This window comes from Myotis nattereri, assembly GCF_964212035.1.
Source record: "Myotis nattereri genome assembly, chromosome: 1".
In the NCBI taxonomy this organism is placed as follows: Eukaryota; Metazoa; Chordata; class Mammalia; order Chiroptera; family Vespertilionidae; genus Myotis; species Myotis nattereri.
In genome coordinates this window covers 174,564,693-174,587,505 of record NC_138075.1, presented here as the reverse complement: position 1 = coordinate 174,587,505, position 22,813 = coordinate 174,564,693, and the positions used below count along the sequence as shown (strand labels likewise).

The following is a 22,813-nucleotide window of genomic DNA, read 5'->3' as shown; positions in this document are numbered from 1 at the left end:
TCAGGGAAAAGAAGATTCCAGCACTCTTACATCAGTAACATGACTCAATAACAACACATCCTGGAGACATTAACCGGAGAAAAGCATACTGATCTAGTTAGCATAAATGAGCAGCCCCGAGATAGGAATCCACAGTAAATACAGAAACTGAGTTACAGAATTAGTACCTGTTTCAAGGAAAAGTGATTTGCCTACACTCAACTGCCATTAGAGGAATACAAATTGATTTTAACTTAAAAATTTCTTTTTAATTCCAAAATGCCCTTATTAATTTAAAAATGTACTACTTTTTTCATTGCAAATATTTACTTTTTTTCCCCTCTCCTAGAACTGATATCTCTGAAAAGTCTTAGAGCATTACATAAATGTCCTGGATTCATAAAAATTTCCAACCAGGTATGAAGAGTTCAGCTAATCAGTTACCGTTTGTTCCATCTATGTAGGTTCAATACACCTGGCTAATTATATAAGAAAATATTCATGTACCACTTTAAAAAATATATTTTATTGATTTTAGAGAGGAAGGGAAAGGGACAGAAACATCAATGATGAGAGAGAATAATTGATCAGCTGCCTCCTGCACATTCCACACTGGGGATCAAGCCTGCAACCCAGGCATGTGCCCTGACCAGAAATCAAACCATGACCTCCTGGTTCATAGCTTGATGCTCAACCATAGAGCCACACCAGCTGAGCCATGTACCACTTTTATGCACATATTTTTATCAGGTAAAAATTAGCAAACATTATTATTGTAAGTTCATTTTTATTCTATATTTTGTTGGTGCATAAATTATTAAATGGCCTCTATCGTGAAGAAAAATATAACTTTTTAAAGGATATTGTGACAGCCTGGCCAGTGTAGCTCTCTTGGTTGGATGTCATCCCTTGCACTGAAAGGGTGCCTACTGTATTCCCACTCAGGGCACAGGCCCGAGTTGTGAGCTCAATCCCCAGTAGGGGGCATGCAGGAGGCAGCCAATCAATGTTTCACCCTCAAATCTCGATGTTTCTTTCTCTTTCCTTCTCCCTTCTTCTCTCTCTAAAAATCAATAATATATATATATATATATATATATATATATATATATATATATATATTTAGGAGATTGTGATATAATGAAATGTACACTAGCTTTGAACCTTGGTTTTTAGCTGTGTGACTGTAAAAGTCATTTTAAAATTCTGTAAAATAGGAATGATGGTACCCAGAAATGAGGGTAAGGATTCTTTTGACTGGAGTAACGCAGAGTAGAAACATGGATGGAAAGAGTAGAAACATGGGTGGGAAGGTTAGATAAAGTAGACAGTAAGAAAGTGATTAAAACATATCATCAATTCAAATAACTGTTGTGCGAACCGACAGTGTGCCAGGAATATACAGTTAGATAGATGATGCAAATGAGTGAAACCAAATCCTTATCCTCAAATTGCTCCTAGAGCAATAATTTCTAAGGTACATGTAGTGGGGACAGGGTACTGGGATCCAAGGGGTGATTGGGAGGGGAACAGAATCACCTGAGGGTGAGGAATTATTTCTAGTTAATAAGTTGTCCACATGAATCTGACATACCCCACACATCCCATCAAGAATCATTGCCTGCCGATACCGGTTTGGCTCAGTGGATAGAGCATCGGCCTGCGGACTGAAAGGTCCCAGGTTCGATTCTGGTCAAGGGCATGTACCTGGGTTGCGGGCACATCCCCAGTAGGAGATGTGCAGGAGGCAGCTGATCGATGTTTCCAACTCTCTATCTCTCTCCCTTCATCTCTGTAAAAAATCAATAAAATATATTTTAAAAAAAAAAGAATCATTGCTTTAAAAGTGTTGATGAGTTGCTAACATAATGAGTTCATGACTTTTTCTCAGGTATGTTGTGGAAGACAAAAAGTTGAGAATCACAAGTTTCCTCTTTACAAACACAATCATAGAGAACTGTGTACTAACGTAAGTCATTCCTATTGCCCCATTTTTCTACTACTTAAGACATTTCACATGATGGATTTTCTTAAAAAAGAGCACACATTTTAATTCAGTAATAAGATATTTTAAGACCTAATTATAATTAAGCTTTTCATTAATAAGATAGAAATAAATGACATTTTCATGTCCCTTGTGCCATACTAGGTTAAAACTGTTAGTTTTAAACTATTTCAATTATACCCATAAGCTAAAAAGTCCCTCTCTGGTAACATCACATGTTTTCAAAGTTTATTGAGCACTCTCACATATAATATTTTATCTCTTGAAACATTGTTAGGTATCTTCTAGGTGAAAATCACTTGTGACAATTATACCATCAAAAATAGCTCTGAATCTGTTGTTCTGTTTTTCATCCCCACTACCACTGAAGTTTATTTTATCATCATCTCTTATCTTAACTACTCCACTTGCTTCCTAACTGGTCTTTCTGCTACTATTCATTATCCTACTAGTCTGAAAGAATGGTTTACCTAAAACACACATCTCTGATGAATATTCTTCCAGTCATTCCCCCTGCCTCAGGTGCTTGCTGGGGGTGACTTAATGGTGCTCCTTGACCTGGTCTCTGTTCACATTTCTCAGCACTCTTTCTGGTCACACAATTGCCTCACCATTCCTCAGGTGAATTTCAAGCAGGTCTTGCTTCTCTCTGGGTCCTTGAACAGGCTGCTTCTTTCCAGTGGTTCTCAACCTTCTGGCCCTTTAAATACAGTTCCTCATGTTGTGACCCAACCATAAAATTATTTTTGTTGCTACTTCACAACTGTAATATTGCTACTGTTATGAATCGTAATGTAAATATCTGATATGCAGGATGGTCTTAGGCGACCCCTGTGAAAGGGGTCGCGACCCACAGGTTGAGAACCGCCGGAGACGATTTTACTCTTCCACCTCCCTTTCTTTTGGCTAACACTTGCCCACGCTTTGGTCTCATTTAAGACTCTTCTTCCTCCTAAAGCCTCTCATATCTACAAAAAGATGGATAGTACAATATTCCTTTGGCTTTTGTAGCATCTTGTGCTTCCCTTTTTATAGAATTTACCAGAGTGGTAAAAATGTCTCATTTATTTATCTATCAACCCTACCCTCCTAAGTAATAGGAGCTAGGTCCTTTATTAACATTAACTAATAAATCCCCAATAGCCATGTATAACTGACACTCAATAAAAACGTAGGGAATGACCACAGTGGACCTTTCCACGGCCGAATGAGGTCCCGAGTCTGAGTCTTCTGGTTGTGCACCTGAGTGGTTCCCATTGTGCCCTACCATCTCCCTGTATCATGACCTGGGTCTCCACATTCTGTAGCTCCGTCTTCTTTCGCTGCCTAGAACCTCATGGTTTGAGGAAGCTAGATTATATGCCACAATATTATAAATTAACTCATTATAAGCCAAAATTTTTGTTTAGATGGTTGCTAAGCATTCTATTTGGGGAGATGTAATCATTACTTCAGATCCTCTGTGACGAATGTGTAAGAATTCTGGCTAGGAATAAACTTTTCTTTGTGATGGAACGGGTGTCACAAGGCAATGGAGCAGGGAGCATGAGCAAGCCTACATCAGAAAAGGAAGTGGTGACAGACTGCTGCACTATGAAGACAGCATTCTGGTACATATGTCATTAAAGTCACCAAAAGTGCTTTCTACAGAATTCAATTCAAAATAACAAACATCTGAGATAAGAAATCTTCAGAAAACGTGCCTGAGGCACAGCTATTTATTCTCACTTCTTTCAGAGAAACATGAAAGGAGTTCAGCTGTCCAAAAGCACATAAAGAAGGAAATCAGATTCTCCCCAAAATGGGAAACTGTGGGGAATTTCTTTTGATTACCAATTAAAAGCATTTTTCATAAACAATAAATCCCTTCTTTTATAAGATATTGTGTGCCAATATTACACAAATGACCCTATGAATCTCATATTAAACCCGTAGCAAGCTATGGAAATGGTTTTTATCATTCCTATGACTTCATCTTGTCAATAGAAAGGGACATAATAGTTTTACTATAGTACATACTTTGTGAAAGACCATAAATTTTTAATAGACTTATAAAAAGAGAGTGTAACCTTTTCAATATTCTGTCTCATTGCTGGATGAGTCCATTCTACCTTCCCCTCTCATATAACCAATGCCCTCAGGCCTAAGCAATGGTTCTATACTTGGGCAAAAAAAATGTTCAGATCCTGAAACTGAAGGTTACCATGATCTAACATTTAAGAATACTTCCTTTTTCTGATTCTTAAAACTTTCAGTCTATAGGTTTTTGTTTTTGGTACAATTCTTATAACATGCTGAATTCATCTCTACAATTTTCATTTGGGATTTAGAAAGTCTAAATAAAATCACACAGGTTTAATAACTATCTGTTTTCACATGACCACACATGTTCATTTGCAGCATCATTAAGGATTATACTTTTTTTTCTTTTTTTAAAAATATATTTTATTGATTTTTTTACAGAGAGGAAGGGAGAGAGATAGAGAGCTAAAAACATCGATGAGCGAGAAACATCGATCAGCCGCCTCTTGCACATTTCCAACCAGGGATGTGCCCGCAACCCAGGTACATGCCCTTGACCGGAATCGAACCTGGGACCCTTCAGTCCGCAGGCCGACGCTCTATCCACTGAGCCAAACCGGTTTCGGCAAGGATTATACTTTCTAATGATTTTCCCCTCTCCCCTAGAATGTGAAACTTCTCAATTTCTCCCCTAACTCTGGAAGCATAATCAATTCTAGGCATGATTTCTAAAACCAATGATTGAGTAATTTAAGCTATGATTCTCCTTCATAGTAAAGAAATTTAGGTCTTTTTAGATGCTTTTGCTGTTCGTTTGTTTCATTTTTTGTTGTTGCAACATACAATATAACCACCTTCTTAGAAAATGGACAAAAATCTTGGGAAACAAACATGGCAGAGAAAAATGGATAATGCAAAGGAAATAAGTTCTTTACTAGGAGAAACAAAGTGAAAGCAAATTGTGAGGAAAGCTGGACCTTTCATTCTCTTGACACCTATTATATTCATTGTAGAACAACCCCCCATTAAGCTATAAATCAACATGCCAAAGGAACTCTTGAAAGCCTCGTGGCACAAGAAAAGAGCTAGCTCTGTGAAAAGTAGACACTAGCTGTTCACTTCTCGTCCTTGAAGAAATGTCATTGTTAACTTGCAGCGGACCATAGGAAACTGTTTCATATTTTCAATCAATTTTAAAAAGTACAATAATGAAAACTGAAAGCATGGTGCTTTATATTTACCTGTCACTTCCCCCTACATCCTTTTCCTGAAAAAAGTAGGAACTTTACAGGTGCAAAGGTCTTGTCATACAAATAAAAAACTACCTCAAGGAAATAAGCCAATTTTCTAAGAAGTGCATTATGTCTATAACTAGTAACGGTTAAGTATTTTTCTAACAGTAAATTACTCACAATTTTGTAGCCCCACCATCCAAAACTTTTTCTACCAGATGAGTGCTTTTAAAAATATCAACAATTAAATTTGGAGGTAAAAGTTCCAAAAATCTCCCCAAGGCCATGAGCTATATGCCTAGGAAGATGTATATACATAATTATAAGCAAATAATTTCAGGATGTTTTTAGGAGCCCCTAGAGGCCAATCCAAGGGGGTTAATGAATCCCAGGATAAGAGCTTAGTGCTAGATGTGAGCTCCAAAAGTCAGGGAAATGTTCCCTCATTTCTGCATCTTCACTCTGGTACAGTGCTCAGCACATGGATACAATAAACATATTTTATATTGGATTGCACAGAATGGGCACGTGTATATGTGGTGATCTTTTTAAAAAGGAAAATATGCTATTAAAAGTCTATCATGCAATTCAACCTCATTGAATCTTATAGAGATAGAACAAAGAAAAACATTTTAAGTAGCAAACCAGAGCAGATTTAGAAACTTAAACAGGGCTACCTGCCAAATAAACATTACTGCTGGGAACAGGAGGAAGGTGGCCTCTAAATTACAAGGTTTGTGTATAATAATTAACCTGTGGGCCTTGCAGAAAACATCACCACCTCCGCAGAGAAGTATCAGTTTCTTTGTCAACAAAGGTTCTATGTTGAAAACATAATGACAGGAGGATGGATAGGAGTGCCTTAGAGCTGCCCTTGAAATTACATACACACTAGTTTACAGGAGATTCTTTTATGACAGACTAAACATCGTGGGAAGGGGACAGTATAGTTTGATTATTTTAGCAACAGTGCACATAGGCAAACAAGGCAGGAATGCAAATTACCTAATAAATGATGTTTCCTGGAGAATCGCCACTTTTATGACCTCTTTTTATCTAAGGGTGAAAGAGATAACAGAGGTTCTCTCTTCTGACCTACTCCTAGTCTCCCCCCCTTTTTTTTATTATTTCTGTCACTATAAAGTGTGGTAATTTTTCTTGTTTTGGGGGTTTTTTTGTTTGTTTGTTTGTTTGTTTTAAATATATTTTATTGATTTTTTACAGAGAGGAAAGGAGAGAGATAGAGTTAGAAACATTGATGAGAGAAACATCGATCAGCTGCCTCCTGCACACCCCCCACTGGGGATGTGCCCGCAACCAAGGTACATGCCCTTGCCCGGAATCGAACCCGGGACCTTTCAGTCCGCAGGCCGACGCTCTATCCACTGAGCCAAACCGGTCCCGGCAAGTGTGGTAATTTTTCATTGGCAGAACACTTTACAAGTTCCCACACTGACTTCTTTGCTTACCTCTCAGGAGCAGCTCTAAAAGACAAAAGCAATACAGTATTTGCTGTGTTTCTTTCTTCCACAGTTTATAGATTACATTATTTTGTGGCACTCTAGGCAGATGTCACCATTAGATAATATTTTTCTTTCCAGGATGAAAAGAAAATATATTCTCACAAATTCTTATTCCCTTGAGTTAAGTAAGTGGATCTCACAATACCTAAGAGATCAACTAAGAGAGACGAAAAAAAAAAAGAAAATCCCAACAGGATGTTATAACTCAGGCTTTCAGAGAGCACCAGATGTAGAATGTCCTGGAAAAATAATTTTCGTTTCCTCCCCACCTTTAATATATATATATATATATATATATATATATATATATATATATAGATATAGATATAGATATATAGATACATATATATATAGATATATATATAGATATAGATATAGATATAGATATATATAATATATATATTGATTTCAGAGAGGAAGGGAGAGGGAGAGGGAGAGAGAGATAGAAACATCGATGATGAGAGAGAATCATTTATTGACTGCCTCCTGCACTCCTCCTACTGGGAATTGAGCCCAAAACCTGGACATATGCCCCGACCAGGAATCAAACTGTGACCTCCTGGTTCATAGGTCGATACTCAACCACTGAGCTACACCAGCTGGGCTCCCTCACCACCTTTTTAAAAGACTTCTCCTTCAGTGGCCTGTCTAGTCAACAGATTAACAGTAGTCACTGTGGAAAGGGCTCAAAGTAATACTAATATATGAAAAGCAAAACCTGACTCCACCCATCAGCAAAACAGTTATCTCCTGAAAGTGAACTATTCAACTGCTGCAGCTTAGTCACTCCAGAACCTTGTATTTTCAGTGGGCACTGAATATATCAATGATTTGAAAGCAAGAAGAATGTTTATTTTCAGTAGAATAATTCACTAAAATTAGAGACAAATGAATTAGTGTTTGAGTGAAGTACATATTCTTCTTGTAAGTCATGCAGGGAGAGGGGCCACTAAAAGCAGGTGGCTAAATCTATCTACAGCAAACATTTTGACAAGCTCCTACCAACATAATACGTGGCATCAAAAACGATCCCAATGTGATTCAAAAGCTATCCTTACCAGCTGAGGCACTGGGCATAGGAAATGTAATGCTAAGTTATATTTTCTCTGGAAGGCAATTAGTAAATTGCTCACATTTTGCTGCTGAAAGAATACATCAGCTTGAACAGATGGAAATTTAGAATTCCACAAATGGCCGATATTAGGAATTAGACATGGATTTGACTTCCACCAAGCAAATGAGAATCACAAAACAGGAATTGCTCTTTCTATAATTAAACACGTAATTAGAGTGCATCAAATTCATATTCATCGTGGCTCATGTTTCTTCCTATTTATTTCTAAATTCATATACATTCTGAGTATAACAAACTGACTTGGAGTTCCACTCCATCCTCAAAGGCTCTTCCACGACAGATAGATGGCACTAAACTATTTCTCAAGTGAAGCCTGCCGGCGTGTGGCACTCGCTGGCTCACAGCATGGTGCATGCTGCAGTAAGAAATCATAAGACTCAAAGAGGGAGTCCTTGTGTCGGGACAGATGGAGAGAACAGCTGAGAGAGGGATTCAGCCAGCTTATTAACTCCATGCGAGTAGAGAAAAATCATATTTAAAAGAATTCACAGGAACATTTAGTCTGAAAAACAGAATTTAAATGATGGCAATTTTGGAATGGAGAGAAGGGAATGATGATATTTCACCTCGCAGCAGCACTCAGTCAGCAATTCCTCTCCCTTCCCAACTGCTGAGAACAAACGTCACCCATGACCTTCACACAGATTACGTACTAGACTGGTGATGGGCACTTGGGAAATACTTAAACTAATTGTCACACTTAAAACACATAGAGGATGCTATATTATACTATGGAGTGAAATCACTAACATTACAAGTTTCAGGTGTCATAGTTAATCATCCATTCCCACACTCTGTAATGGAGTAGTTTGTCCTACATATAAATATGTAATATTTTTCATTGGTAGTGTTTTGGTTTTTTTTATATTTTATTGATTCTTTACAGAGAGGAAGGGAGAGAGATAGAGAGTTAGAAACATTGATGAGAGAGAAACATCGATCAGCTGCCTCCTGCACATCTCCCACTGGGGATATGCCCGCAACCCAGGTACATGCCCTTGACCGGAATCGAACCTGGGACCCTTCAGTCCGCAGGCCGACGCTCTATCCACTGAGCCAAACCGGTTTCGGCAAGGTAGTGGTTTTTTAAAATATATTTTTATTGATTTCAGAGAGGAAGGAGAAGAGATAGAAACATCGATGATAAGGGAGAATCATTGATTGGCTGCCTCCTGAATGCCCTCTACTGGGGATTGAGCCCAGGGCATGTGCCCTGACCAGAATGGAACCATGACCTCCTAGTTCATAGGTCAATGCTCAACCACTGAGCAACACCAGCCAGGTTTATTAATGGTACTGTTAAAATGCTAGAAACAATCTGAGAAGGCTAGAGAGTAATTCCCTTTATAAAAGCTCCATATAGGACTTTCCTGAGAAAATTCAATTGATGTGCTTTATCACATGTCATGATACATGTAGTTGCACATATGAACAAAATTATAAGTTTTCTAAATTTAAATTCAAGGCAAAAAAGTGAAAGGATGTAAAAAATAGGATTTTTGTGTTTTGTTTTGTTTCTTACTTACTTAGTAAGTGGGTACAGCTAAATAGCATCAAAAAGCAAACTAGTAATAAGCTCACTAGTAAAATCTCAGGTCATATTCAGACACATTACACTTTTTTTCTTTTAATGAAAAGCAATGGAGGCTTTTCATCCATTAAATGTTAAGAGAAACTAGTTTCTTATTATTTTGATGAAATGAAATTTTTCTTCCTAGATAAAAATGTTCAGAGTATTACAAAAAATTCTTAAATAACTCAAATGTTGCAGGTTATGTATACTTATATATTTAAAAAATCTTTTCTACAGTATGAGAGTTACTATTAAATTTTATATAACAGAGTTCATATCCAAACTGGCTTCTCTCTCAGGCACACTAAAGGCAAACAAAAATAACATCTACAAACGGCTTTAAGCATGTGTCTGTATGCTGTGGGGGAAATCAGCAAACAAAAACAGTCATTTCTGAATTTCAGGGTGATTACTTATTCAGAAGCTGAGCTGAGACATGCCCTAACCTTTTGCTATTACTCACAGAAGGAAAATGTCAATTACAAAGACTTCAATCCCCTTTCATCTCAGTGGGAGAGATACAGCCTGTACAGAAAGATGTTTTAATTTATAACTCATTCAAATGATCTCTTCTAGGTACTTCATGTTTTACATAACACAAACTCAGATTCACCAGATAAAAAATATTTAAAATAAGCAGATATATAATTTATTCAGTGGCTTATCACCAAAAAGTAGACAGCTATGATGAATTGTTTGAACATTAGATGCTGTTTATATTCATGGTAGCTCATAGTCTTTTTCTTAATCCTAAATGTATATACAGATGTATCTAGTCCTATCTAATAAAAGAGAAACATGGTAATTAGCATACGACCGCTACCCTTTCCATTGGCTAATCAGGGCAATATGCAAATTAACTGCCAGCCAAGGTGGCGGCCGGCAGCCAGGCAGCTTGAAACTAACATGAGGCTTGCTTGCTTCAGTGACGGAGGAAATCAATGTTCCCTGCCTGCCTTGCCGGCCTCTGAGCCTGCAGTCTGAAACATTGTAACAAATATAGAAGCTAAACAAAACCCCAGAAACTGGCTTTCAGCAAGCCGGGATCTCAGAGCTGGAGTTATACATTGTTTCAATTATAGAACCTCTTTCAGCAGCAGAGGCCTCAGAGCTGGAGCCAGAGCTAAAACTGGCCCAGAATAAAAAACAAAAAGAAAAAAAGGAGCAGTTGGGAGCTTCAGTCACCCGCCAGCCTGAAAACAGCCCTCAGCCCCTCACCCAGACTGGCCAGGCACCCCAGTGGGGACCCCCACCCTGAAGGGTGTGTGATCAGCTGAAAACAGCCATCATCCCCTCATCCAGGCTGGCCAGGCACCCCAGTGGGGACCCCCACCCTGATCCAGGACACCCTTCAGGGCAAACCAGCCAGCCCCACCCATGCACCAGGCCTCTATCCTATATAGTAAAAGGGTAATATGCCTCCTAGCACCTGGATCAGCAGAGCCACGAGGCCTCCCAGCACCGGGATCAGCGGAGCTGAGAGGCCTCCAGGCACCAGGATCAGCGTGACAGGGGGCAGCACCCAAACCCCCTGATCGCCCTGCGGCTCTGTGTGTGACAGGGGTGGGGCCACAACCTCCCTATCTGCCCTGCTCTGTTCGTGACAGGGGAAGGTGCCACAACCTCCTGATCAGCCCTGCTCTGTGCCTGATACGGTGGAGCTCCCCAACCCCCTCATCACCCTGCGGCTCTGTGTGTGACAGGGTGCGGCGCCCCAACCCCCTGATGGGCCCTGCTCTGTGCGTGACAGGGGGCAGCACCCCAACCCCCTGATCAACCCTGCTCTGTGCGTGACAGGGTAAGGAGCCCCAACCCCCCTGATGGGCCCTGCTCTGTGTGTGACAGGGGGCAGTGCCCCAACCCCCTGATTGGCCCTGCTCTGTGCATGACAGGGGGTGGCGCCACAACCTCCCCATCGACCCTGCCTTGAGTGTGACAGGGGACGGTGCCCCAACCCCCCCAATCGGCCCTACCCTGAGCGTGACTGAGGGTGGCATCACAACCTCCCAATCCGCCCTGCTCTGTGCATGGCAGGGGACGGCACCCCAACTCCCCAATCGGCCCTGCTCTGAGCCCAACTAGGGGCTGCACCTAGGGATTGGGCCTGCCCTCTGCCACCTGGGAGCAGTCCTAAAGCAGCAGGGAGTTATCTCCCCAGGGGTTCCAGACTGCGAGAGGGCACAGGCCAGGCTGAAGGACCCCCCTTCCCCCCCGAGTGCACAAATTTTTGGGCACCAGGCCTCTAGTACATATATAATTGGACCTATTTTCTAAGCCTATCCCATACCACACTCTATATCACATTGTTTTAGAAACTTAAGGGATTCAAGAGAATTCGGTAGAAGACAACTGGCTAAGTTAATGAAAATAAAGATAAAACAAACAATAACTCACTCATAAAGTAGGTTTAATAGAGCAAGTTAATACATGATATTAAAATCAAATGATAGTGGTTTTTTTTTATAAAAACATATTCAAGAGAATTAGGAGTAGAGAATTAGAATAATTCCCTACAATAACCTTCAACCACTTGAATTTTGTTTAAAAACCCCAGATAGCAAATATATTTGTAGACGAATCTTTAAACTATAAATGAAGTCTTTCCATTGCTTACAATGCCAACTTCAGGATTCTCTGATTATTCAATAAGAATCTATGCATTTTAAGACTGGTGCAGCCACTGTGGAAAACAGTATGGCATATCCTCAAAAAATTAAAAACAGAACTTCCATTTGACCCAGTGATCCCACTTCTAGGAATATATCCCAAGAAAACAGAAACATCAGTCAGAAAGGATATATGCACCCCTATGTTCATAGCAGCACAATTTACAATAGCTGAGATTTGGAAACAGCCTAAGTGCCCATCAGCAGATGAGTGGATTAGAAAACTAAGGTTACAGCTACACAATGGAATACTATGCTGCTGTAAAAAAGGAGTTCTTACCATTTGCAACAGCATGGATGGAACTGGAGAGCATTATATTAAGCAAAATAAGCCAGTCAGAGAAAGATAACTATCACATGATCTCACTCATTTGTGGAATATAATGAACAAGATAACCTGATGAACAAAAACAGAACCAGAGACATAGAAGCATCGAACAGACTGTCCAACCTATGAGGGAAGGCAAGGGGTGTAAGAGATCAACCAAAGGTCTTGTATGCATGCATATGAGCATAACCAATGGACACAGATGGGGTGGGGTGGGGAGGGGTATGTGCTGGGGGGTGGGGGCAGCCAGGGAAGGGTCAATAGGGGGAAAAGGAGACATATGTAATATTTTAAACAATAAAGAATTTAAATTAAAAAAACTATGCATTTTAGCCACTAAAACCTGGTCAGGACACATTGATTTATATATTTGAAGCCAAATAGTTTTGTTTTGTTCTAATCATAGCTAGACATAGATCATCATAATTTATTAATTCAAAGCAACTGATGCACATCTGGCTAAAGATTAGAAGGTAGTCACTGCAATTTAGTTATAAATAATTAACATTGTGAGGATAAATTATTACAGCTCCTTCTTACATTCCGAAAATTAAGTACTAAACAAGTCAAATAGTCAAATAAGACAGATAACCCACATTTGGAGGAATTTATGTCCAAAGATGATGGGTTATAAGATTCCCACTCAATAAATATTTCCATAGCTATTAAGTACATAAAAACCCACCGAGGTCAATGAAAGTAAGCACCTTGTGTTTTGTTTATAAAATTCACTGCTGGATCACCAGCACCTAAGTCAGTGTGGGACACGCAATTTGGGTTCAATAAATTTTTACAGGATAGATGAAAAAATAACTAAAAGTGTTAACAAATAATCAAAGTCTATGTAAATAGCTCTGTAGAGTTTGATTTTTTTTTTAAAAAAAAAAAGGGGGGGAGGCTAAGAAGAGAAGGAAGACAAAAGGGAGTGAGGGAGAAGACAAAAAGGAAATGTCTTTTTTAGTGTATTTTACCTACTTGAGGAGGTAAAGTATACACTCCTCATCAACCAGCTAACAAACAACTGAAAAAGTAACATCAACATATGAAAGAAGTACACACATTCATTTGAAAACCCAGTGAAAAATACTCTTATGCCAAGATTCTCAGGTTGGTATAGAACTTGTGAAATCACAAGATCCTTGAGGAAATGATAGTTATTAGGGGTTGTTAGGGGTAATGTTTACTCCACTTTTACCCAGTGAGGCCCCTGAGTAACCTCCAAAGCCTTCTCCTGTCCAAATTAAGTGTGGATAACCACTTGGTTACTTTAATTTTACGTAGTTGGGCATTTCAGAGATGTGAATGAGGAAAAAATGAATAGGTGCTTACCAGCCCTGGAGACAGCCCTATTTGCCTACAGAGACAGCCCTCATCCTTCCTTTATCTGCTCTGTATCTCCAAGGATGGCTCCTGCAGGCTGCGTTTCCAGCGTCACCTATCAGGTGGCTTAGGGGTAGTTTCAGCCAACAGGAGGGAGATATCACTAGGAGATGAGGGAGTGAGGTGAAGCCAGGCCATTTCTCCCCGTTGCTCTGTCCAGAAGCTGCCGTATCTCCTCTGTGTCTGTAATCCCAGCTCCCAGGGGGTAGGCCATCATTTCCCATGCCTGGGCTCCAGTAAACCATCTCCTTGCTCTAAGGTTGGCAGGGGCTCTCTGTTGTTAATTTCTGGTTTGTTCTAAAAGTATCTGCTCTTGACTTCAAGGCCCTTTACTGTGGCATCTGCTCAGACCTCTTACTTTGAACCAAATGTCTCTTCTGAACTGGCTGTAACCACCCGACCTGTTGGATTTGTCCAAGTGTCTGCATCTACTCTCACTCGGGACTGTTCACACCAAGCTCTGGAAGCTGTACTACTTTGACCACAGGCTTCTGATTCTCTTCTCAATATTTTCCAATCCCGTGTCTAGCCCTATTCTACTGTCTTCATCATAATTTCTGGTCCTGGGTTCCTGTAGCTGCTCCCAATTGTAGAGCTGATACTCTGAATGTTGATATTTGCTGAACTGCTGCACAGATCCATTCTACAATGAACTCTAAGCTCTCATTTAGCATTTACCTTGAATAATTTTCCAGATACACACATTAAAATGGACATATCTATGTCACAAGAATTTTGAAAATAATGCATTTCCTGCATGGTTGGTCATCCCTTTCATGTGCCCTCTTTGGTAATGACCAATAAAATACAAGAAGGTTAAATTACTGCCTGTTAGTGACTGCTCAAAGGGCATAAAATCTATGATGACCTTACAACAAAAGCTTAATATAATAGTCAGGGTAACTGTTCCTATAAAGTATTTTGCTGTAGGCAAATAATAATATTAATAATAATAATAACAACATAATCCCTAAAGTAATGAAATAGTTAATCAGTTATTTAAGACTCTGTTAATTACCTTATGTTATAAACAAACAGTAAATGTGTAACATTACTAACTATTCTGGGTTTACACTTTCTAAGTGCTTATTTTCATTCAACTTCAGCACTAATACATGTAAGTGTTACTCTGCTTCCTGGGTTACATTCTCACTGGGAATCTGACGACCAGATTGTTTACCTCAGGATCTGTACAGCTAGATTAAAGTCCCACCCAGCCTTATCCCAATTCCCAAATTAATCTTGAATCAGGTAAGAAATCATAAACAAGCTCGGCATGGGCCTTGCTTCCCAAATCACGCTCCACCTAAACTGGTTAGACTGGATTAGTCACAATTTTTCCCTCAGTCTCTATACGAATGATACCTGTACTTCTAGTCCCAACCAAAACATGCCCAGCCTGTCTCCTCAGTCTGCTTCTCAGCCGGAGCCCCATGTGCAAGCCTCTGTTCTAACATTCTCTCCTGTAACATTGACTTGGCTGCAATACAGAAGGTCCTATGTTACTTGCCACCCCTCCTCTGGGTTTTCAAGAACAGAATCTTAGGTACTAGCTGCCTAACTGGCTAAGCCTGCCCCTCTGTCCAGATTCCCAGAGTAATGTTTTGACCACTTAGGACTGTTCCTGGGCCTCTCTGACACGAAGGCATCAGCACAACAGTGGATCTGACTGAGCACTGCTGGCTGTGAGCCTAGCCCCAGCCCAGCTCCTCTTAGATGCTTCTAGAATCAGGTCGTCATCCTTTCTTTTTGTCATGAATGGAGGAGTAAGGACACGTCCTTCTCTGGCCCCATAAGTTTTAACTGACCTCTCTCAGATGATTGTCTTTGGTGTGGTGGCTGAGCACATCCTCCCTCTCCTTCCTCCCCCTCTCCCTCGCCCACCCCTAGCAATGCAGAGTAACTGCAGAAACCCTTAGTAAGGCTGCTGCCCTCAGCACTTTCTTGGCCTGTTCTGGAGTTTCTGAGACAAATAAAACTGGGTCTTTAAAAAAAAATGGTCACATTTCATGTTCTTCTTAATTCCTGTTTTCATATGTGGGGAGACATTGTTAATCAATTCCTCCTTAGCTTGTGAAAATACTCTGAAAGGGTTTCTTCATCTCTACTCCCAGGGGTTGCAGGGTGAAAACCACCCTCTACCCTAGCAGGATGTCTACACTCAAGAATCTGGTAAGGAACAAGGCAACTAATCCTCACTATTTCCGTATTTCCCTCCAACAGAGCACAGGGCAAATATTCAAAGTGATTCCCACAAACCACCTTGAATATCCCCTCGTTTCATAATAATAGTTACAGTGAGGATTTATGAACTGTATCATATGTCTGCATCTTTATTTAAATTAATGGCACTGGATTCTCTTACACTTGGAAGGTAGCAGTGGATATACATCAGCTAAAAAGAAAAAAGGAAAAGGAGCAACATTTTAAAATCTTGTAGGAACTAGATCATTTTAAGTGATTTTTTTTTCTTTTTGGTTTGACTTGAAGTTTTGGTGTGTTTTTTTTTAATTTTGTTTTATTGCTTAAAGTATTACAAAGAGTATTACATATGTCTCCTCCCCCCCCCCTCTTGACCTTCCCCTGGCCTCCCCTACCCCCCAGTGTCTTGTGCAGCCATGGGCAAACTACAGCCCGTGGGCCGGATCCGGCCCATTTGAAATGAATAAAACTAAAAAAAAAAAAAAAAAGACCATACCCTTTTATGTAATGATGTTTACTTTGAATTTATATTAGTTTACACAAATACTCCATCCATGCTTTTGTTCCAGCCCTCCGGTCCAGTTTAAGAACCCATTGTGGCCCTCGAGTCAAAAAGTTTGCCCACCCCTGGTCTTGTGTCCATTGGTTATGCTTATATGCATGCATACAAGTCCTTCGATTGATTTCTAACCCTCCCCGGCCTGTGATTACTTTTTAATGTTGTAGAATATTTCTGCAGTTTCATGGGCAGCTGGTCTTTGCCCCTGGATATATATACATACCTATCTTTACTATATCAAAAGCTAGTAAAGCCTTGTATGTAAAAGTCATAATAGTAATAATAATGAGAATGATAATAATGTATATGACCCTTCCTGGCTGCCAAGTACTATTCTCAGCACTTTATGAACATTAAATTCTCGGCAGAACACTACACAGTAAGTGGGACTGTTCCCTAATCTTAGTTTAAAAACAAGAGCAACAACAACAAAACCTGAGTGGCAGAAAGGTTTAAAAATTTGACCAGATAGTAAGTGGCAGAAGAGAAATTGAAACCTAACCCATCTTTTATGCCTGTGGAGATGCACACAACCCAATACACTACATTGGTGTGTGTATGATATCTTTGCCCTCTTGATGAAGACCGAAGCAGAGTTAGAGTGCCTCCCACAGTTGTTTCATGAAATAGCATTGACATGAAGTGTGGCCTTTGTGCTCATTTTGGGGCACACGATTTTATTACTCTGAACCTTATTTGAATAATAACTTGTGAATAATTTGAGCAGTTATAACTTCAAAATCTTTCTGTGCTATTACACAGATAGATCACTATTAACCTTGACATTCGACTTTTAAAACATGAATAATTTCCTCAGAGTTATGACAGCATTCATATGCTCTTCTCTTTTCATTCGGTACTTTGGCACTTTTGGAAACATGATGAGATAGTAGTATGATTAATAGATTAGTACACACAGCATTTCTCTACTATTCTTTCTACTTTTTCTGAAGACATCACCTTCTTTTGCACTTTCTCCTTTATTCCTCTCTCCACTTGTATACTTACTTCCAATGGACCTTATTTTTGTTTCATCTTTTGATTTCCTTCTCTTTCTAATATCATGTAAGTTACTTAAAAGCTGTCTAGTCTTGGATCTTCTGATGACTTATAACCATGGAAATTTTGATTATTTCATACGTCCATTTATTTGGATTATAGAGACACACTGGAGTTTACTTTGTAAAATAGTCTTGTCAGTCCTGGCAGGAAACTTGTGATTCCATTATAGCTTTGCCATGTGTCTGTAAAGCACAGTCATCATACTTTAAATATATATTCCCATGCAATAACAAAGGCACGAATTCTAAGGGTATTGCAGAAAGCACAGCGATCACTGCTTCTAACATCCTTGGTTGTCACCTCTTGATACGTTTCACAGAGCAATAAACTAACCTTGCCCAAGGGTCAGGATTCCAACCCATTCACTGCAACACGTCTAGATATAAAATGTTTACCCTCATCTGACTAATGATCTTAGTCAAGGTGCTAAATACTTGCTTGTTCTGTGTATTAATTGATTCCTTTTCCTTGACCTTCAGGCTCTATCAGATCCTTCTCCTAAAATTCATACGTCTTGCGTTGTTGCTATCCTTGACCCAACATGATAATATTGACATGGTTGAAAGAAGGCTCTAGCCATTTTAGTACCCTAAGTTTCATCTCTTTATTCTTCAAATGAATTTTCAAAAAGAATTAAAATAAGTTTAAAAACTCATTGAAACTATTCATTAATATACTGTTATAGATTCTATAAGCAACCATCTCTTCTATAGGCAACATAATTACAAGCGAATTACAAATGCAGACTTTATGACCCCAATTAAACACTAGCCACAATCCATTAAAACAGATTGCACACATTACACTAGATGTAAGAAAAGTATGCCACATGATTTGAACTACCAAAACCAACAAGGAGCAACAATTTCAAATAGTGTATGTTTGTCTCAAAAATTTATCAACGTAACCTAAAATATTTTCTTGAAAATTATCACAGAAAAAATTCTATACTATACTTAATTGTCCCATACACATACATTATACTCCATCTTACTTATTTCATTACTTTATTCTACCCCAAGAATATCCTTAAAAGTATTTCCCAAGAGTGAGAGATTGAAAAAGGACTCTATTTTCTTTTTTTTTTTAGTTGTAAGAACATTAGTTTTTTAGTTCTAAGAGCATTATAATTTAAGTATTTAATTTTAGGGCTTTTATTTTGTAAAACTCAAGCGACTAAAAATTAATTTGAAACAAAATGAAGTTACATCGCTGTAAAAGTGCTGAGGAGAGCAGATCTTAAGAAAATGTCATCAAGGATTGCACACCCGTCTCCAGAATTGGGAGACTAATTTATCACCGAAGTGTTGTCTCTGAAATGTGTGACTGCTTAAGGATTGGGTTACTATGAAAAGTAGATTTTTAAATGCTACGTCTATAAAATTTGATTCTACCTAATCCTCACTCCCATCTATCAGATTCTCACTTCTCCAATGAAGAATGAGAGGGTGCCCTAGCTGGTTTGGCTCAGTGGATAGAGCATCAGCCTGAGGACTGAAGGGTCCTGGGTTCGATTCCAGTCAGGCTCCATCCCCAGGGTAGGGCATGTATGGGGCATGTAGGAAGCAGCCAATGGGTGATTCTCTCTCATCATTGATGTTTCTATCTCTCTCCCCCTCTCCCTTCCTCTCTGAAATCAATAAAAAAAAATTTTTAAAAGAATGAAAGGGTAAGAACTCTGTCAGTTTAAATCTACCATCTCTGACATGGGCAAGCACACAATGAAGAAGAGGAAATGAAGCTGAAACAAAGCAAAACTATGCTGGAGCAAGATTAACTTGGGGTAGAAGAAAGGATGCAAGATAAAAAAAAACAAAAAGAGCATTCCAAATAGAAGATTAAGAACCAATTCAAATAAAGTAATTTGAAGGTATTATGTGAAAGAAAATGAGATCATTTAGTACAGGTGTTCTGAGAATTTGAAGAGATTTTGATGTTTTGGGTACAAGGTAATATTGCTGATATTACCATTTAAAAGAGGGACAAAAGGGCATCCCCAATAGTAGCCCTGTAAACACACATGGGCAACAATACCAATACCCCATTTGCGCTGTACAGCCCTGATGCCACACAGAGAAAAGGAGGAAGGCAAAGATGTAAGAAAGTGATTGAAGATATTAAATGGCTGGAAAATAGTTTGTTTGTTTTTTAAAGAAAGAAAGAAAAGAGAGAGTTATGCTTCCAAGGGGATTCTTAAACTATGTCTAGATTTAAAAAATGGAGATACATCTTATTGTGGTAGTCATTTTAGAATGAACCTGAAACACTGTCCTTATTGGAATATCCAATTTTCTCATCTAATTCATGCAAGGTTTCACAAAGCCACCAATGGCCTGGTAGAAGCTTTATAAATCTAAATGTTTTCAGTACTAAGCTTTACTGAAGGCATCTTATTAAGGAAATAGAGGGAAAGTAACTTATCCTCTATCACATTTTCTGCTGCTTAGTTTGCCTCAGGAGAGGCTGATAATAAACACAAAAGAAGAGATAACAATTTAACAAAAACAAATGCAAATATCTCATGGACCGCTAAGGTTTGTTGGACTAAATCACCATCTCTCACAGGAAATCCTGAAAAAGAAATACATTTGAAACACAGGTAGAAGAAAACTTTTAGAGGGTAAGTAATAAGTTTGTGACTTAGGGATTTCATGAAGGTCCTTGGTATGCTCATTGGGTTTCTAATTCTCTCACGTTTTATCACTGAGCACCCAGTTACTATGATTTGCTTGTGGAAGGAAAGTAAAAGAAGCTTAGGCCTTACCGCCTCCACCTCAGCAGGGTCGTACCAGACGTTGATGTATGGATGCTGTAAGGCATCGTCCACTGATATCCTTTTGGCTGGGTCAATCACTAGCATCTTTGACAACAAGTCCCTGGCTTGGCTGGCTGAAATGACGAATGAGAAAAATAATTAATACAATTTTTATTTTGGCAAGGACATTTGTTGGAGGGAGAGGAAATTAGGAAAACAAAGATTGCCTAGTGGTGTGGCTCAGTGGTTGATTGTTGACCTATGAATCAGGAGGTCAGTGTTCAATTCTTAGAGCACATACCCAGGTTGCAGGTTCAATCCTCAGTAGGGGGCATGTAGGAGGCAGGCAATTGATAATTCTCTCTTATCATTGATGTTTCTATCTCCATCTCTCTCTCCCTCTCCCTTCCTCTCTGAAGTCAATAAATATATAATAAAAAAATAAAAAGAAAAAGAAATCAAAAAGCAAGTAGTACCTTCATCCCCAAAATCAGATAACTTCACCTAGTGATTAGGGAAACATAAAATGAAACCATGAAATATGTTTTATCCAGCAGATTTGCAAAAATAAAAGATGGTGTAATGTCCAGGAACACCAAGTAATTTCATTCATGTTGATGGGAATGTAAATTGATGCAGATTTTTAGAGAGCAAATTTGGCAGTATCTATTAAAGTTTAAAATGTGAATACCTTATGACTCAGCAGTTCCACTTTTACCTATTAGTATACAGTGTAGAGAAATGATTGCACATGTTCATGTAATGCATATAGAAGAGAAGTTCATTTCAGCACTGGTTATGGAATAAAAAAGTTTTAAAACAGTCTAAATTTCCATCTATAGAGCAACCAAATGACCTCTGATACAACTGTGCCATGGAATTGTATATGGCAATTTCAAAGAATGAGGTTGATCTACATATATATTCACATTGACATGTTGTTAAGTAGGGGGTGGGGGAGTTGCAGAATGATCCATAGATCTGCATATAGGCATAGATCTTCTTTGATCTGTATATAGGTAGTGTTGATCTTAAAAGCAGTAGATTTAGTAATGATTTAGTCTATTGCCATTCAGAGAGCTGGTGGAGGCAGCTGAAGGAAGAAATGCAGCTGGGTAATGCCACAGACACAAAAACAATGCTGCACATTGAGGACACGCCGGATGAAAGTTCGGAGGAGATGGTAAGAGCCTGGGAAATAATAGTACATGTAGTTTCCCTGTCTCATTTACATCCATAGTCGTTACTAATTAAGCCTTGAAATTAAATATGTACCTAATAGCCCTAACCGGTTTGGCTCAGTGGATAGAGCGTCGGCCTGCGGACTCAAGGGTCCCAGGTTCGATTCCGGTCAAGGGCATGTACCTTGGTTGCGGGCACATCCCCAGTGGGGAGTGTGCAGGAGGCAGCTGATCAATGTTTCTCTCTCATCGATGTTTCTAACTCTCTATCCCTTCCCTTCCTCTCTGTAAAAAATCAATAAAATATATTTAAAAAATAAATAAATATGTAACTAATATATTGCTCCCCCTGAATATTTGGGGTTAAATTTCAAAAGTATGTGTGTGTTTTTATAATGTATAGGATCATTTTCAATAATAATAAATACATTTATTATTTTTATATCTAACAGTTACTGAGTATTTGTTGTGCCAGGATTTGAGCCCAGGCAGAAGAGAAAATCAAATTTGTTTCAAAATCATTTTCTCAGAAATGTCCTGTTACAAAAAGAATTAGAAATTTATTTGTATTATACTTTATAACTTTGCCAAATTTATTCCATGTCTCTATTCCTATGACTGAGGCATTATTATCCAATTTTGTGGGTGAAGAAACTAAGATTTGTTACTAATGTTCACAGGTATAGACAAAGTATTTGAAAAAATACTTATTAATGAAAGTGTTTATATTGAATATAAAATGTGTAGGTAAAATCCCATGTGTCACTCTAAATGAAAAAAAAAAAAAATGTGACTAAGCATTCCCTAAAATACAATAAAACTCAGACACCTGCTTCTCCAAGATTTTGCAACAAACAACTTGTGTTGAAAATATTTTCCAGGTAATAAAAAGAATCGGAACAATGATTTTGATATGTTACATTGGTCCTTTAGTTACACGACAAAATAGTTTTAAGATTCTAAATAAGCCCCATGAAATAATTAACCTGCACCACTGTTGCACACTTCAGTATTATCCCTCTCTCTGGATATCCAGTCAGTTCTAAAATCCTTCACCACTTGCCCTTTGTAAGAAAAATCTTCTAAGAAATACCTCTCCTGAACCAGGCTATCTCCCTGAATCAATCAGAACCCCTTGGAGGAATCCTAGAATGACCTGTCTCTAATTAATTTCCTACTGCATTCCCTCAACACCACACAGTCGTAATTAT

At 38.8% G+C, this 22,813-nt stretch overlaps 1 protein-coding gene across 18 annotated transcripts in view; it reads right to left on the bottom strand.

The window, feature by feature from the left end:
* The window catches only part of MAPK10 (mitogen-activated protein kinase 10), a 284,798-nt gene that overhangs the window by 29,792 nt on the left and 232,193 nt on the right, over positions 1-22,813 (bottom strand). For all 18 annotated transcript variants that reach the window (XM_081110000.1, XM_081110013.1, XM_081109999.1 and 15 more), the window contains one exon: positions 20,431-20,555. In XM_081110000.1, coding sequence (XP_080966126.1) covers positions 20,431-20,555 — 125 coding nt within the window. The remainder of the gene's footprint in view (positions 1-20,430; positions 20,556-22,813) is intronic.